Here is a 16,689-nt window from a genome sequence, read left to right as displayed (position 1 = left end):
AGTTTATGGCATAAAGGAGAGTGGTGTGGAGTATCATAGAGTGTTGTGGTGGTAGAAGTGTCAGAGCGGAAGTGTGTAGAGTGGCAAAGAGTGTTGTAGACTTTAGACTACTAAAACAGAGTGGAGTGGCATAAAGTGGAGTAAATAAACGCCAAGTGGTGTTGAGGGACTTGCGTAGAGTGCAGTAGAATGTCGTGGAGTTGTGTAGTAGTGTGAAATGCACAGAGTGGAAAAGTGTTGTGGAGTGGCATAGAGGGAGGTGGGGTAGAGTGGTGGAGTGGAATAGAGTGGTGTAGTGTGGCATAGAGTGGAGTAGAGTGTTTAGTTTGGATTGGCATAGAGTGGAATAGTGTTGTAAAGTGAAGTAGAGTTTAATGGAGTAGAGTCATGCAGGAGTGTAGTGTTGTAAAGTGGTCTGGAGTGATGTGGCATAGAGTACAGTGGTGCACAGTAGATTGATGTAGAGTATAGTGGTTTAGAGTGCAGTTGTTTAGAGTACAGTAGCGTGTAGTGGGAAAGCATAGATTGCAGTGGCGCAAAGTGTAATAGAGTGGAGTGGTACAGGGAACAGTGGAGTGGTGAAGGGTACAGTACAATGAAGTAGAGTGTATTGGTGCAGAGTGGAGTAGTTTACAGTTTAGTGGCATAGAGTGGAGCAGAGTAAAGTGGCTTAGAGTGGTGCAGAGTGGTGCAGAGTGCAGTGGTGTACTACAGATTGTTTCAGAGTAGAGTGCTGTGGTGTAGAGTGCAGTGTCTGAAATGGTACAGAGTAGTGTGGCATAAAGTGTAGCAGTGTAGATTGCATTGACATGTGGTGGAGAGTTCAGTGACCCAGCGTGGAATAGTGTGGGGTAAACATGCAGTGGCCCAGAGTGGAATAGTGTGACGTGGCCCAGAGTGGAATAGTGTTGTGTAGTGTGCAGTGGTACAGAGTGAAATAGTGTGGCACAGAGTGCAGTGGCATTGAATGCATTGATATATATATTTCTTTTTTAGTAAAGTGGCATAGAGTGCACTGGTGCAGAATGCGCAGACATAGAGTGCAGTGGTGCAAAGTAGATTGGTGTAGAGTGCAGTGGCGCAGAGTGAAATAGCGTGGTGTAGCGTGCAGAGTGAAATAGTGTGGCATAGTGCAGTGGCATAGAATGCATTGTATTTTTTTAATTTTTTTTGTAAAGTGGCGTAGATTGCACAGGCTTAGAGTGCAGTGGTGTAGAGTGCATTGATTGTTAGTAAAGTGGCATATGCACAGGTGTAGAGTGCAGTGGCACAGAGTAGACTGGCGTAGAGTGCAGTGGCACAGTAGATTAATGTAGAGTGCAGTGGCATAGAATGCATTGCTTTTTAGTAAAGTGGCATTGAGTGCAGAGGTATAGAGTGCAGTGGTGCAGATTAGATTGGAGTGGTGCAGGGTAGAGTGGAGTGGCATAGAGCAGAGTGTGGTGGCGAATAGTTGAGTGATGCAGCATAAGGTGTACTGGCATACAGTGCATTGGCATAGAGTTCAGTATAGTGGTGTAGAATGCAGTGGCATAGAACTCTGGTGGAGAGTTCAGTGGCGGAGAGTGCAGTATTGCAGAGTAGAGGGTCATAGAATATAGTAGTCCAGAGTAGCTTACAGTGCAGTGGTGCAGAGTAGACTGGTGTAGGAAGCATTGGTTTTGAGTGAAGAGTGTACAGTGCATTGGCGTAGAGTGCAGTGGTGCAGAGTGTAGTGGTTAGATAAGAGTGGCATGGAGTGGTGCAGTGGCTAGAGTGGTAGAGAGAAGTGGTTTAAAGTGGAGTATGGATGGTGTGGTAGTGCACTGCCATTACAAACAACACATCTTCAATTGAAATGACCATTACACTTCTACAGATGTGCAGTTCTTCTGATAAAAGTATACAGCGCACAAATGATACTGTGTGGAAATGTCAGTGACTTGTTTTGATCATATTAATATATTTGTTTCGACCACACTTCAGATTTACAAAAAATGGGCTTCATTGTGCTTTCCTAATTCTGATGTATTCTTCAATATCTGCTTGGTTCATTTCCAGGCATTTATATTTTGTTGTGTGCTAAATAACATAACATCCTACAGCCTTCCTCCAGCACACCCTCAGTATCCAGCATGATTGCCACATAAATCCTCTTAGTTTGAATTCAGAGGAAGAAGATAAATGCCAAGCTCCATCTGAAGACAGACCTCTGTCTTTGAATGCGCAACAAACGTGACAAGATAAGAAGATTTAAAGGCCTGTTTACTGTATCCTTCCACCAGTGTTCGATTGCTGTGAACAGAATGTGCTTTATGGGAGGAACGAACTCAAGCTGGACAGCCTAAGAAAAATAAAGCTAGCAAATAGAAAGAGAGCGGAGGCGGCTCCTCTGTTAGGGCGGAGGAGCGTCGCCCCCCTCCGCCAGCAGCAGAAGCTGCAAACCTTTCAGAACAAAAGGATAATAAACCATGTTTATTATCCTTTTGTTATGAAAGGGGTGGGGCCATGGGGGTGGCTAGCAGTGAGGGGGAGTGCACACTCCCCCCCCCCCACGGAGCGCACGTGTGTTTGGCTAGCCAAACACACATGTGCAGTAGGCTCTCTCTCCAGCCCAGCAACAAAGTTGCCGAGCCAGAGAAAGCCTCCAAAGGCTCCCTGTCTGCCTTGGAGAGCCTTGGCTGGGCGCTCCCAGCCAATCCTGAGGCCCCTTTTTAGCACTGCGAGCTGTGACTGAAGCCGAGTGAATGTGAGTTACAATCCACAAAGCCAATTGTAAGCAATGGACAGAATGAATTTCCAGTGAAGCTTTACAAATGTCCCCAAGATGTCTTTAGCACACAAAAAAGCTGCACTGTCTGTTAGGCTTCCACCTGAAAATTGCTGTTGCCTGATATAGGATTTATTTTAATCACTTGTGCTATTGCCACAGGTACCCCATACAAAGGTAAAGTTCCATGACTACTTTGATCCTGAGTGTGAGGCAAGATCAGGTCTCCTCTCCTTTTAGTTTGTGAGCACCAGGCACATCTACAATATAAAGGAAGGAAAGATTACATATGTGAATGTAGAACAAAAGGCTTTCCATGATGCATAGTCAGGAAGGCCCCTGCACCCTTTGCAACCTCTTTTGAAACTCTTGAAAAATAAGGAAAGCAGGTGCGGTGTTAAGCACATCCCCCATCAATCTGCACCTGTTATCTTTTGAAGTATGAAAGAACCACAGAGAATGTAGGTACGTCCTACACTGCATTCACAACTCTTACTTCCTTCTCCAGTCTTACAGAGATCAAAGGGGATGTCCTCTTGCTAGTTTGTAAAGTTCACTGTTGCTACCTGGCTAGGCTCGCACCTCCATAAGTATCAGCGGCAGCTCCTGCCAGTAATGCTTGGTGGGGCAGTGCATGGTGGTGGGGGGTTGGGAATAATAAAAAAATAAATGAAACCATTTACCTGCTGGATGCTGCCTCGGTGCTTCTCTGCTTGCACCCCATCTCAACCAATCCAGACGCTTTGCAGATGCTGTTGCCCAGCATGAGAGAAGCGTCTGGATTGGTCTGAGCGTGCTGAAATGCTGCTCAGTTGGGGGACTGGCAGCCTGCGCTGGTTCTCCATCCGGCTGTGCAACATAGCTCAGGTGGAGAGTTGAAAGTGCGCATGTCTGTTTGGCCGGCATAAGATGGCCTATAAATCCGACATGTGCACTTAGAGTCCACCTACCACACCTCCTCCCTGCTGCTGATGGAGAGGATGGCCTGACCTAGACTAGCGGACTTGATAAGTGAAAAATAAAATGATAGTAAAATAGTTTTATCATCATTTCATTTTTCTGCCTTCTGCTGCCTTTCAGCAGTGGGGTGACACTCCTCCAACATACCGGTGGGGCCGCCCCTGATTACTTGTCTTTTGAAGTTGGAATTCATAGTTGAGTTGTGTGAGGAAACATTATGGCCGGATTACAAGCAAAGGAAAGTGCATTTTCACTCTGTGTCTGGTGGCTGCTGATGCTGGTCAGTTCATTTTGACTTCTTTCTTTCTCATGGCTTCCCTGTCTTTTTGCCCCTCTCCTTTTCCCTACATAGCTCCTTTTTTTCAAAGCATTGACAGTTAAAGAGCACTAATTATAGGGGAGTCAACATTGGTTTCGGGCAGTGCGTTCCTGGAGCAAAGACTAGGCCCTGATGTCGTCTCATGACACACAGATCTGCATCTTTTTCTATATTAACCTCAAGAAAGCAGTCAGTACGCTTTCTCACTTTGTGACTGCTCTCACTTGAAGGGAACTGGTTGAATCTCAATTTACTTTGATCCTAGAGTCTAGAATGAGACTCCAGTGATATGGCTAAATAACTCTTGCAAATAGTTTTGCCTTTTCATAGGCTATAAGCCTACTATGGAAGCCCAAATAGATGCTACTATTGACACACAATACAACTTCTACTAGCACATTAATGTGCTCCGTCTCCCGATACCCTCTTTAATGACACATCTGGTTATTTAGATCAAGAACATGAGCATGTAACTCTCATGGTACTGGAATGCAGGTCTCTTGCTTTGATTTGAACTCTGTGTATTTTGCACTGTGTTGCTTCAGAGTTAAATGCAAGCTGGGTGTTGTGTATAGTGTTCTGCAGTGAACTTGATCTGTGTGTGTGCCTTAATGGTTGCTATAGCAAGCTCTCCTGTCCAAGATCTCCGGAGCCTGTTTTGCCAAGGAGTTTGCTTCCAAACTTGTTTCTGATTGTGTGGGAGTGTACAAAACACCTTCTCATAGATACTAAATTAGTTTTCTAGTCTCGTGGGCTCTTTTTGCTAATGCTTTTGTCCAAAGTGCTTGTGCTTTGCTATGCTGTGGTATTTGAATAGTGGTATCACTTGATTTCGCTTTTTAACATTCACGTAAAGGATATTGATACCTCTTAAGTGCACAATGACTAAATCAGCATTACTTAATTGTGACAAAAATACCTTTATTGCTAAGACAAACCCCTCCCCCCAAGATCGCTCCTTGGGACTAGACTATGGGGGTTTAAAGCCTAAGAAATCGGGACTCATTATTTCTGACCTGCAAAGTCTCCTGAAACCTTATGTTGATTTAATTTTTGCAGGACCACTGGAATACGCATCCCTTTGCAGCCCACAAGGATGAAAATGGCAATATCTATGCCCGTGGTGCTCAGGATATGAAGTGTGTCACTATCCAGTAAGTACATAACATTCAGTTCTGTAAATATGTATGCTTTATAGAATCAAACATTGAGTGGTTATTGTGTAACATCCTAGATCTTGATGTTTGAATTGGCAGTACTAATTTAAAATCTGCAAACAAGTGTTTGTGACATAAAGGCACTCATTGGAAATTAAATCGCCAGTCACATTGAACATTCCTTGGGCGCTGTAATCATCCACTCGGGCGCGCTTGGCGAGAGGCGCAAGAAAAATGTAACCCTTTAGGGTGAGAGTTTAGTTGCCCTTTGTGTCCCCTTTGCATTGAAAAATGATCTTTTCGCTCTAGAACTGTAGATCAGTAGTCATGCAGAGGAAAGGAATACCACATCAAGTTGGTCACCATTTCTTTCTGTGCTGTTTCCACATGCAAAATAGTGAGTAGCCATTTGACAGGAAACGAGTCCTAGATTGCAGTTAGTAGACCGGAAGTTGATCACTTGTTAAGTGGGGAAAACAGTGTGTCCCTGGCTACAGGCACAGTCCAGGAAGGCTACACTCCCTTCCTTCTACAGCAGGTGCCTGTATGTTTTTAAGGCATTTTGATCCCTTGACACAGCAGACTGGTGTCTGGGGCCGAGTGCACGGAATAGCATTCTATATATGTAATGCCACTATGATAATTGATGGCCACCAATGTGGGTTCTCAATTGCGGTGGCCTGTATTATGAGTTTCTACTGAACTTCTTGAAACATATTGCCTTCTGGCAACTGCTGCTAGATGTAATTCGTTGGAGGCAATCCGTAGTAAGAATGGTGCTAGGTAAGGCACTGAGAAGGAAGTAGGTTAGTAGTAATCAGTGGCGAACTAGGGGTCACCATTTACAGATATTTTACTGATATTGCTACTTCTCTGGTTTGCGAAATGTGGACATCACAACAGTAAGGCATCGGTCTCTGATTCTAAAGAAAAGCTCTGGGTAGTTTGTGTTTTTTAGGGGTGGGGGGTCGGTGCAGTTCTGGTTTTGGGGGTGGGGATCAGGGTAGTTTTTTGGGGGTCGGTTGTTTTTAGGGTGGGTGGTGGGTTGGGGTAGGTTTTAGGGCTCAGGGTGCGTGGGGGGGTACTAGGGTTGTTGTATTTTTAGGGCGGGGGGGGATGGCATGCGAAAGCCACGCATGACTTTACAATGAAAAGACATTGTAAAGGCATGCGTGGTAAAGGCATTTGTGGAAACAAATCGGTCGTTGTTCCGCCGACGTTGGTTCAGGCATGCGCGGTTGTTCAATCATACATTCTTATTTTAATTCACATAACAGTGGTTTTTTTTACCAAAAAGGATGCAGCAGTTCTTTTCCTTTGCCAGTGCTCTGTGCTTAGTGCACTCAGTAGTAGAGAACTTTTTGAGGGGAGTGTGCAATTTAGTACTTAGGCTTTCCTTGTGTCCCGTCATGGTGAGTGTTGATAAATAGTTTGTAACTTTTTCTCATTCCTCCGTTCTTCATTCTTCATCCTTTCATTCTCTGTTGATCTATCCTCTTATCTTTACTCATTGTCTCCCTTTGTATCTTCGTTCTGTCTTCTATAAGGTATATTGAAGCAATTCGGAAGTTAAAAGCTGAAGGAAAGCAATTTCCTCGAACGTTGCACTTAACGATCGTCCCAGGTAACTCATCAAGTATTAATATTCCTCTACTGCCTTTACACTCCAAAACTCAGAATAACAGCACACTTTAAAATCATCCGAACTTATTTGCAGAATTTCAGAACATTTTAAACTTTAAAAAAATCATTAAAAGCTATGTAGTTTTGCTTCTTATTTTGTACTTCAGGGTTCGTGGTTTTGGTAATTAAACCCAAAATACAAACTATCAGGCACGCTTGCTGTGTTAAGTGTTTCAGTGTACATTGTGGTAAAAATTTTCCATTTGTGTCTTATGTGTTTACTATTAAAGTATACAATACAAATCTAGAGAAACTATGCTGACATTTGTTTTTTTTGTTTTTTAAAAGAAGGCCCAAGCTATGCACTACATAGACGAGATAATGGAGAAATATTCTTAAATATATATCTTGGCTCTTGAAAGCTACGAGGTCAACCATTTAAATCTTTGTAAACCATAGTTATATTTGTGTACCTTTTTGTATGTTCACAGATTCAAATTGGGGTTTTGTGATACATAAAATAGACAAAATTGCAAATGATAAACTGTGTCAATTGGATATTTTAGTACCAATGCAGTATTTAAACATACAGGCTACACTAGGAAATCATAAGTATCAGCTTAATAGTTACTACTCACTTTGTCTACTCCACTCTATCGGAAAACAACATTCTTAGAAGAAAGAAAGAATGAAATGCTTAGCATGCATACTTCACAGAAGCAAAGCGGTGGAATAATGGGATGCTTGTATGATCCTAAGTTATGAGTACGAAGAGTGGGAGTGCATGAAAATGTGGTATGCAGTTACCTAAAAAAAAAAAAAAAAAAAGTGATACAGTTGCAAAGACACACTTAGCACACCTCTTAGAACTTCCATTAATATTGGAGGAATAGAGTCAGATCAAGGAACCTTCAACATTTTATGATGATTGATGGAAATATGTAAAAACACAATGACACTAGTGTGCTATAGGCCTGTCTGCTGAGCTCGCTAATTCAGTGAGAAGCTCAAGCATGCGAGCTTGCTCACCTTGCTGTCAGTAGGGAGAGTCATGGGCAGTTTGCCCCCTCTACGGACATAGGCAGCGGTAGAACCATTAGCTGACATCGCTGTATAGATGTGCACATGGGCAGTTGTGTAGCAGTAGAGCATTCTGAGAGCAGCAGAGAACATCTACCACTAACGTTTTGAACTTGGTGAGTAATCGGAGAGGTTCAGTGCTGCTTTTCTTGAGAAAATAGAGAGAATTAGATGATTTTCTATGAACAGAAAGTACATTTGCCAAGCCAGCAGGTGGAGCAAGTATTCGAAGGCAAATCAGTAGTCTTCATTTCTTTCTCAGTCAGTTCTTATTGAATGGACTGTGGCCCAGGGAGCTCATTATTAGTTTCCAACAGAAATAATGTTAGCCCACAATATCTCATATATCTCGTCAATAAGAAATAATGTATATTTTGAGACTAAATAATGAAACATGACATGAAAGCAGTTTATAATTAGACCCCTGTAAACCTGTTAAGGAGTGTGCAGGGACACTTCCAGGGATGCTTGAAGGTACGGTTCCTGCCTCTGCCACTGGCTAGGCAGAATATTGCCACCATGCTGCTTGTGTATGCTTGCATATGGCTGGGTCAAAACTGATTTTGCATGGTGTGAAAACTAGCGATGGACTGGGATATGGCCCGAGTAATTACCAGTGACTGAGATTAAATCAAACATTCCTCCCATCACTTCTTTTATATACGTGAGTGCAGCGCCTTAAGTATGACAGGCATGCGTGGTTGTGCTCACTGTTCTCCTGGTGCCAAGCTGACCGGCCCTAATCATGGGGAAAACAGTCTTGGATTGGTTGTGTTCCAGTTCAGGGAGGTGGTGGCCTAGTAGTTCAGGCTGGAATGTTCATCTTGGAGCAGAGTCGAGATTGATTTGCAAATGGCGGAGCACAAACTGAGGTGGCATAGTGTGCAAAATAACTACGGATTTGAGTAATTACAAGTGACTGATTACTGCAAGGATTCCATCCATCATTTTGTTGTACACTTATGTACAGCAATGCATCCATTAGGTCCAAACTACAAAGCGGTTGAATCTGGATTTTTTTAAAGACCTATTCCCACAGCAAGTGCCTCACAGCTTAATTAACTATATGAAGGGCTGGCTGGAAGCGCATAGAATTCACTGCCACACAAACTATCGTTGTTTCATCTCCACATGGCAGCAACATTTAATAGGATAATTCCTACCGTTTCCTAGGGTATGTTAATGCACACAAGCCACTCCAGGGAGTGAAGCCGCTCCCCATGAGCTCTTGGGTGCTCCTGAATCCTTTCTAGGGCTTTGCTAAGTGGAGAATGGTTGCTTACGTTTTCAGCCTATCCTTTTCCTCGAGCAGTTGACACGGAGAAAAAGTTTGATTTGCTAAATACAGTGGAGGAAGTTAATAATTTGTAGTGCCTCAGAGAAAGAACTGAAGGGCAGGAACTTCTATACAAACGTTTCAGTAGTTCTTCCAGAGCAGCAGTCTGTTTTACGGTGACACATCAAAGTGCTATCGGGGCCTTAATAGGAGGGTGGCTGGCTCTTGGTACACTGGCAGTTCTGTTATAGGACCATTATAGGACCATCTGTATTGGCCTTCTGAATTTATTCCCAACAGAGGGAGAAGAATGCTGAGAGGATTAGCAGCTTGGAAGAGTGGACAGTATAAGGGCAAGGACCAAGTATAAGGACTCGTGGCAATATGTTAAGTACACCATTTAGTAGTAAAACAGGGAAGGAACGCCGGTGCAGGGAAGGAAGGCAAGTACTAAATTGTTATTTGGAAAGTAAGAAAGTACTCTAACTCAGAACTGGGTAGCATGAAACTAAGAAGACCACAATTTCTTAAGTGGAAGTATATCTAATCCAGCATTAAAGGACATGTTGGACATAGAAGACTAGAGGTAAGAAAACTATACGAGCAGGGCGCTCTATGGCATTAAAGGTTTTTGGCATGGATAGTATATTAAGGTGAAACTTATGGGTGAAAATGTGGGAGAGCTGCGACTGATTATCTCAGCGAGAACACATGCATGTTTTTAAGGCATAATGGGAACCTAGTAGGATGAAACCCATACTGCTTGAAAGGCCGTACCCTAAATCATCATGATACTTTAAATACACTTCCGGGTAGCTCTGGAGTAAGATGCGTGTTATATTCACTGTGTTTATTCTAGCATCTGTGTTCTGTTAGATTGCTGGGTTGGCGTTTGTTCTGAATGAGTCAGTTGACGTTTGGCTGCTCGGGAGGAGGATCGCATTTATCTTTAAAGAATAAACTTTGTGTTGTTCAACTCGTACAACTCAGTGTGTGGCCCCAATTACTACAACGCGCATGAGTATCATGAAGGCACCAAAGAAGGCTTATCAAGCAAGCTGCATCAGGCATTCGGAGAGTGCTGGCGTGGGACAGTAAAATGAATCCTAAAGGTGCTTCTGCATATTTACCTAATTACTGTGAATGAAGGATTGCTCCACCAGAAAGATTACTGGTGAGTAGAGAAAAAGAAAAACATCTTGATATGAATGGAAAATCCAGTGCATATGTGGTTTTAAAAACTAGTTTAAAAATGAGACGCCAGCAGGTTGTGTTTAATAAACCCGCTCTCTGTGTGGTGGATACCAACAAGCATGTCCCAGTTTGACTTGTGTTGTCCTGTTTAATGAGCGCTGACATCCCGGAATGAGAGCATTTATCAGACTAAAGGCCTAATTTAGAAATTGTTGGATAGGTTACTCCATCACAAACGTGAAGGATATCCTGTCTGCCTTATAACAAGTGCCATGAATATAATGCACTTTTAATTGGGAGGAGTGGACTGTTGCATATGTGACAGATTAACCCGTCCACTACAGTCTAAATCAGGCCCTAAAACCAATTCAGGCTCACCGGGCCTCTTCTCTTATACTCGCACTCTAGAGTCAGAACATCAATTTTTGCATCAGGTGCACGTAATAAATACCCCTCACCAAAGCCAAATTCAAAATCATAAATCAGAGGGAGGAGGATTAAGAGAATTAAGAAAAGAGCATTTGTTTATTCTGTTATAACCCTCCCATCTTCATGATACATTTCGTCTTGCCTGTACCTTCTGTGGCCCAAGTGCATCACTGTCCACAACAATGTAATAATGTACACTAAATAGCAACAGCAGTAACAAGGATATCTGTAAAAAAGCAACATTTACTCTCCATTTGGCCTCAAGTTAAAGCCGTGTTTTCCATCTTTACTATCTTTTCCTCCAGGCAAACTTCACCAAGTATTAACTGTCTCAAATAGAGCAGCAAAAAATTGCATGTCCTTACCAAATGACTACAGAACTCAAAGTATCAATACAGGTACTAATGCTGTTTGAGCCTGATTTGACATTAACCAACCCGCTCGTTATGAGGGTAGGAGAAGGATTTGGGATTTAATAGGTCAACTATATAGGACACGTTTTTCTCCTTGGAATGCCATTTTGTTTTTAGGTTTTCTTGTGTTAAGTATTTCTTGGTTATCTTTTAGAGGGGGAAAGGAGATGTGGTGCACTCTGCAAGAGAGCGGAAAAGTATTTGCTTTGATGCCTGCAAAACGTACATGGAATGCTATTTAATACTTGTTGTAACCTGGTGTGCACTGAAGTAGAAACTTTCTTCCAATCCGCCTTTTGCTACAGGAGTGAAAAAGATACAAATGTCCGCTCTTCCCAAGCTTGGGTCCCGTCAATGGACCGGAATCCCATAAAATTCAGAGGAAGTAGTGCAACCTGTGGAGCATCAGTAGAGCAGTCTGGGGGAGGAAGAGAACGACCTTCTACTCCATGCCTAGGCGCTATTAGCAGTGAGTTTTTAATAGTCTTTGCGCACACCCATTTATGACGTTGGACATAGCCTCAATCTGCTCTTCATTCTGACTTCAGTGTCACCTTTACGAAGCACCAATTCCTGCCTTGGCTGGACCCCACCCTTATCCACTTCTCAATGACGGGCACTTTCTTGTCAAAATTAGCTCATCTGAATACAGCAACCACCTTTGAGAAGGTAAGGAACCTAAATCGCATTCAAGCCACTACTCTTCTTAAATCCTATTCAGTATCCCTCCTGCCTCAAACCAAGGTTCTGGCATATATCTTTACCTAAATATATGCGGTCACAGCTCCTACACTCAATGCTCTACCTCTCCTATCAGTTCAGAAATGATGGATACGATTGAACAAAAAGTGTTTCTATGAACAGCTCTGTATCTTAAAATGAAAGAACTGAGTCCTCCAATCGCAATTTCAAAAGTCATCTGAGGACCAGAACGCTCCTGCACTGAGCATTATGTTGGCAAATTATACTTTCGTAAAGAAAGTCATCCTACCAGTCATTGCAAGAGCTACCAAATCACAGAAGGAAGCCTTTCTGTTGTAACAAGAACTTGCTGCATTTTCTCTTTTAAAAAACAAAAACAAAAAAACCTCTCATCGTGGTACTGTCCGTCACAAGGGTTAAGTGGAACTCTTGAAGCATACTTAAGTCACAAATTTGCCTCTGTCAAGGTGTGCCTCTCCCGGGTTGGCATGCCTCGGCTGGTGTCTGGGCTATCTTTACAGCTAGGCAAAATCCTGCTTCCTGAGTCGGATATAGTACAATCAAGAATGAATTACTCTGTAATGGATATTCACATTATATTTTAATTAAGTAGTCAAGAAAGTTTTAAAATGTATTTATATTTAGTGCCAATTTATATTTCGTTGGTTCATATTTGATTCCTGTCCATTTGAGTATTTTATTTCGCATATATTTAACTCTTACGAGATTGTGTTCATGGAGTCTGTAATTCTAAGTGCATTTTATGCTCAACATTGCAATTCATCAGGAGAGTAAACAGTCTCCTGAAGAACAGTATTATACATTTTTAAAAAGGAAACCTATCTATTTGAAGTGAATAGTGTGTCAAAGGGTGAGATTAAGGGCCTCATTTTACTGGTGGTACGAAATGCCACATTTTGACCATGGCTGTCCCGGCGGTCGCAATCTGTGAGCGCTACCCTGGGGATTTTGACTCCCCTTACCACCAGCCTTTCCATGGCGGTAGACACCGCCATGGAAAGGCTGGCGGTAAGGGGACTCGCACAGCCCCATCGTGATTTCCACTGTCTGCTTGACAGACAGTGGAAAGCGCGACGGGTGCTGCTGCACCGCCACATTAGCTGCAATGTTACGGCCCACATCCCCACTGGGCCGGCGGGCGGAAACTCTGTTTCTGCCTGCTGGCCCAGCGGGGATGTTGAAATGCGGCCGGTGGGTTTGCGGCCGCATAGGCGGCTGTTTGGTGGTTCAACCTTGGCGGGCGGCGGTTGAAATGAGGGCCTAAGTCTCTCTTAAGGGCTCAGTGTAAATGTACTGTCCTGTTTTTACTTCCGCCTGCACCAACACCTTTACACACACACTGTTGTCAACCTCGTGCACATCTATGCTTCTTAGACCTAATTTTCAATGAGAGTTGACATCACTTGCAGAGGTACTTTACAGCGATGTGAAAGCAGAGCACAAGGGATTACATTTGTGCAGCGAGAGAAAATCTTCATGCACAAATATACCTGTAGGCACGTTAAAATAGACCATGCTGTTTCTTCTTGGCCTTGCATGACACATCCATGCTTTGTACCGATCTTTTCTTCAGGAGTGGAGCAGTGCAGAACAACTGGCCAGTGGATGCTCAGGCGGTGCCTAGTGTCCTCTCTGACACACACTTCCTTTTTTAGCGTGCCACAGTCCACAAGCGTCATCCTTTTTAGGTTGAGAGTGAAGTGCTTTGGCCTGTTGTAATCTATCTATGGACTTTTAACGATGCCCACCGCATGCCCATCACTATCACTTGTTAATTGGCTTGCCTTCCAAAAATCCTTTATCATTGGTAAATGCTTTAGGTTTGTTCCCCCTTGTGGCAGTTTTACCGCCTTGGCCATCGACCCTGTTACATGGATAAGTGCACTTTTACCAATAAGTATGAGTGCGAGCAAACTTATTTTCCCTTTATTGTCTTCTTCACACCCACACTCATGGTGGCCCTGGCACTTTGAATTGGCTCGCTTATGTCAACTGTTTTCCTTTTCATTTTCAATTTATGTGGCAAGAGAAGTCCAGTTAGGAATTTACAACGCTAATAGCTCTAACTCGAGCAAACGCGAGACCCATTGCATTGCAAATGCTTGTTAATGATATTTTCAGTTCTTGCCAAAGGATATGTCTGGCAGGCCTTGGGTAATTCTGAACATTCAAGATTTTAAGATAGGCAGGTACGAAAGAACTTAGTGTCTTTAGAATGGATCCTCTGACAGTACAGATGCAACTCCTTCACATACTGGCCGCCATCTGCATGGGCAAGCACGTTACATTAATGTGCTCTCACAGTTCTTTGAAGAGAAGAGGCAGCCAGGAAGTTAAACATCCGGGTAATATTTGTCTTTAGGCCCTTTTTTCCGTTTATTCTAATGTAACTGATTAGTTGTTTGTGATGTGTAATTTGAGCCACGCGCATGTGATCAGTTTTCACGTTTGTCCCCACAGGGCACCAAGTAAAAGAAAGCGAATTAGTGTGTGACTCCTCCCTCCCCTGTAGTTTCAGCTTCTAAAGAGCACTGGTGATTTAGTGAGGACACCTCTAGGCCCATCACGGATGGTCCCTATCTGCAGTATTCTACCACTGTACCTACATGTTCCTGTACCAAGTAGCTGGTGTACCCTGGAGGAGGTAGAGCAGTGGAAGCTGTGAATAGCTGATCACCAATAGCAGCGCGTCTTGAAGGATGAGAAGAAGCTCCAGTGGAATTCTAAAGTGGGCAACTCCGAATGGAGGATGAGGTGAGGTGTAAGGTGCTGCGCAACGCGAGCAGTGAGAGATCGCCTACTCCTTTCAGTGCAAAAAGAGCAGAGCAGTGGATGAAAGCGCTGCCCTCCCCGGTCAGAGAACAATGATGAGCTTCACTCCCTAGAGGGCATGACATTTTAACCTTGCAGGCTCCCCTATAATGGCCGTAGAAGGCCTATTGGCAACAGACACAGGTAAGTCTTGTCGGGAGCTTTCATTTTAACTTGCTGCACACAAACCACAGCATCTACTTCGGAAGAGGTGGCTATTTAGCCAGTCCTACCAGATATGGCAGTGACGCTGCATTTTAATTAAATTGTTTTTCAGTCTGCAAGATTTAATCAGCCCCCTAGGATATACTTAGTAGCAGGATGGTTATCTGAAGCATCATCTGAGATTCTCGAATGGGCGTAGTTGATGAGGTGGCTCTAGAAGTGACTCATTGGATTAACGCATTTACTCCAGTAAACTGCATTTTGATATTATCGTGTCAGGTTCAGATCATGGCAGGTCCACCCAAACTTTCATCCTTTGAGCTCAATAAAATAAGTATCTTTTTAGGTGGGTAACAAACATCTGTGATTCAGCGGCAGGACTCTACAAGGAGTGGACGTTCATTTTTCAGCTATACATAATATATTATTATGTTATGAAGTCTTGAAGCTTTTAAGGTAGTTTTCTCTCCTGCTTACATTGAGGAAATAATTTGTTTTCGGAAAATTTATTTTACCTTTTTTTTTATCTTCTCTCTCGCTCTCTGTAAGTGTTGATTATCCATTGTGAAGCAGTAACCTGCCCACATTAACATCCTTGAATGTATTCTATGTGCCCAGTTATATTTTTAATTTTTTTTTAATGTGTCTAGAAGAAATCTATTGGAGTTCATACATTTCTATAATGGGCTAGATGGTAGTAAGTAACTGGATCTATCAATATATCTCATTTTGCCATTTGAGTCTTTCTACTTCTTTGCATGGATGGCGAAGTGCCCTTTTCTTTGAAATGGCTGTGAATTGTTGCTCTTTTTTCAAATACTGCTCTGAAAGTGGATATGCTGTCCGATGATACCGCATCTTTTTGTTGAGAAATACTCAGAAGTGGCAGTCCAAACATTACAGGGCACAACAGATTGACTTTACTGGCAATCTGTCCCCTTAATCTGTCTACCTCCTTTACCCCTATCCGCGTCTATACCACTTGACAAAACCCTATTTTCTCCCCCCCCTTCCCACACGTGGTGCTTAAAGCCTTTTTTTCCACTCCCTTGATCCCTGCTTGTTAGTCACCCATATGTTTGTGTCCTATTTGTTCCTGTCAGCAAAGTTCCCAGCATCTCCTTGTCATGATCTGCATCCTGTTACCCCGGTGTTTATTAGAGCATCCACTCTCCACTAAGCAGCTGGATCCTATCTACTTTTTATGGGCGAGCACAAAGTGCTTCGCCCATTCTGTAATCTCTCTTTGGGCTTAAAACCACGCCCATGCCACGTCAGTCACTTACAGTGGTTCGTGGGCTTGCCTTTCAAAATCCGCTTGCTTTCATTTGTGAAAGGCATGCATACGTCATGCCTTTTCCGGTGTTTAGCAAACCTACACAGCACCGGTAAAGTACCAAAAACATACGAGGCTCGATGTTTTCAGCCTGGAGTTCGGACTACTTTATCTGTTTCTTTTCCACGCATCGTGATCTCGCTGCATTTTACATAGCGCAATCGCGCTGCATTTATTTGCTTCACAACGCTAATAGCTCTACCTCGAACAAATGCGAGACCCGTTGCATTGAAAATGCTTGTTTTATCTTCTTGTTGGTCCGAAATACCGTTGAAGACATACAGCCATTTGGAGGCCAGCTTTCTCCTTCTAGCCACAGGCAGACAGTAGAGACAATGTTCATCCTTTCGAATATGATTGCCCAGTGGTGAATCCTCAGCTACTGTCTTATAGTACTGTGCCATCGGCCCTGCTCAGACTGAGGCCTGCAGTCCATACCCATGCCTCACCCTTT

General features: G+C 43.2%; 1 protein-coding gene across 1 annotated transcript in view; it reads left to right on the top strand.

Annotated features, from left to right (window-relative positions):
* Positions 1-16,689, top strand: part of ACY1 (aminoacylase 1) — a 91,498-nt gene that overhangs the window by 36,284 nt on the left and 38,525 nt on the right. The window contains exons 5-6 of the mRNA XM_069206741.1: positions 5,088-5,182; positions 6,733-6,809. Coding sequence (XP_069062842.1) covers positions 5,088-5,182; positions 6,733-6,809 — 172 coding nt within the window. The remainder of the gene's footprint in view (positions 1-5,087; positions 5,183-6,732; positions 6,810-16,689) is intronic.

Source organism: Pleurodeles waltl, chromosome 9 (genome assembly GCF_031143425.1).
Source record: "Pleurodeles waltl isolate 20211129_DDA chromosome 9, aPleWal1.hap1.20221129, whole genome shotgun sequence".
NCBI lineage: Eukaryota > Metazoa > Chordata > Amphibia > Caudata > Salamandridae > Pleurodeles > Pleurodeles waltl.
The sequence above is the reverse complement of the archived record's forward strand: the minus strand, read 5'-3'. Positions and strand labels throughout refer to the sequence as shown.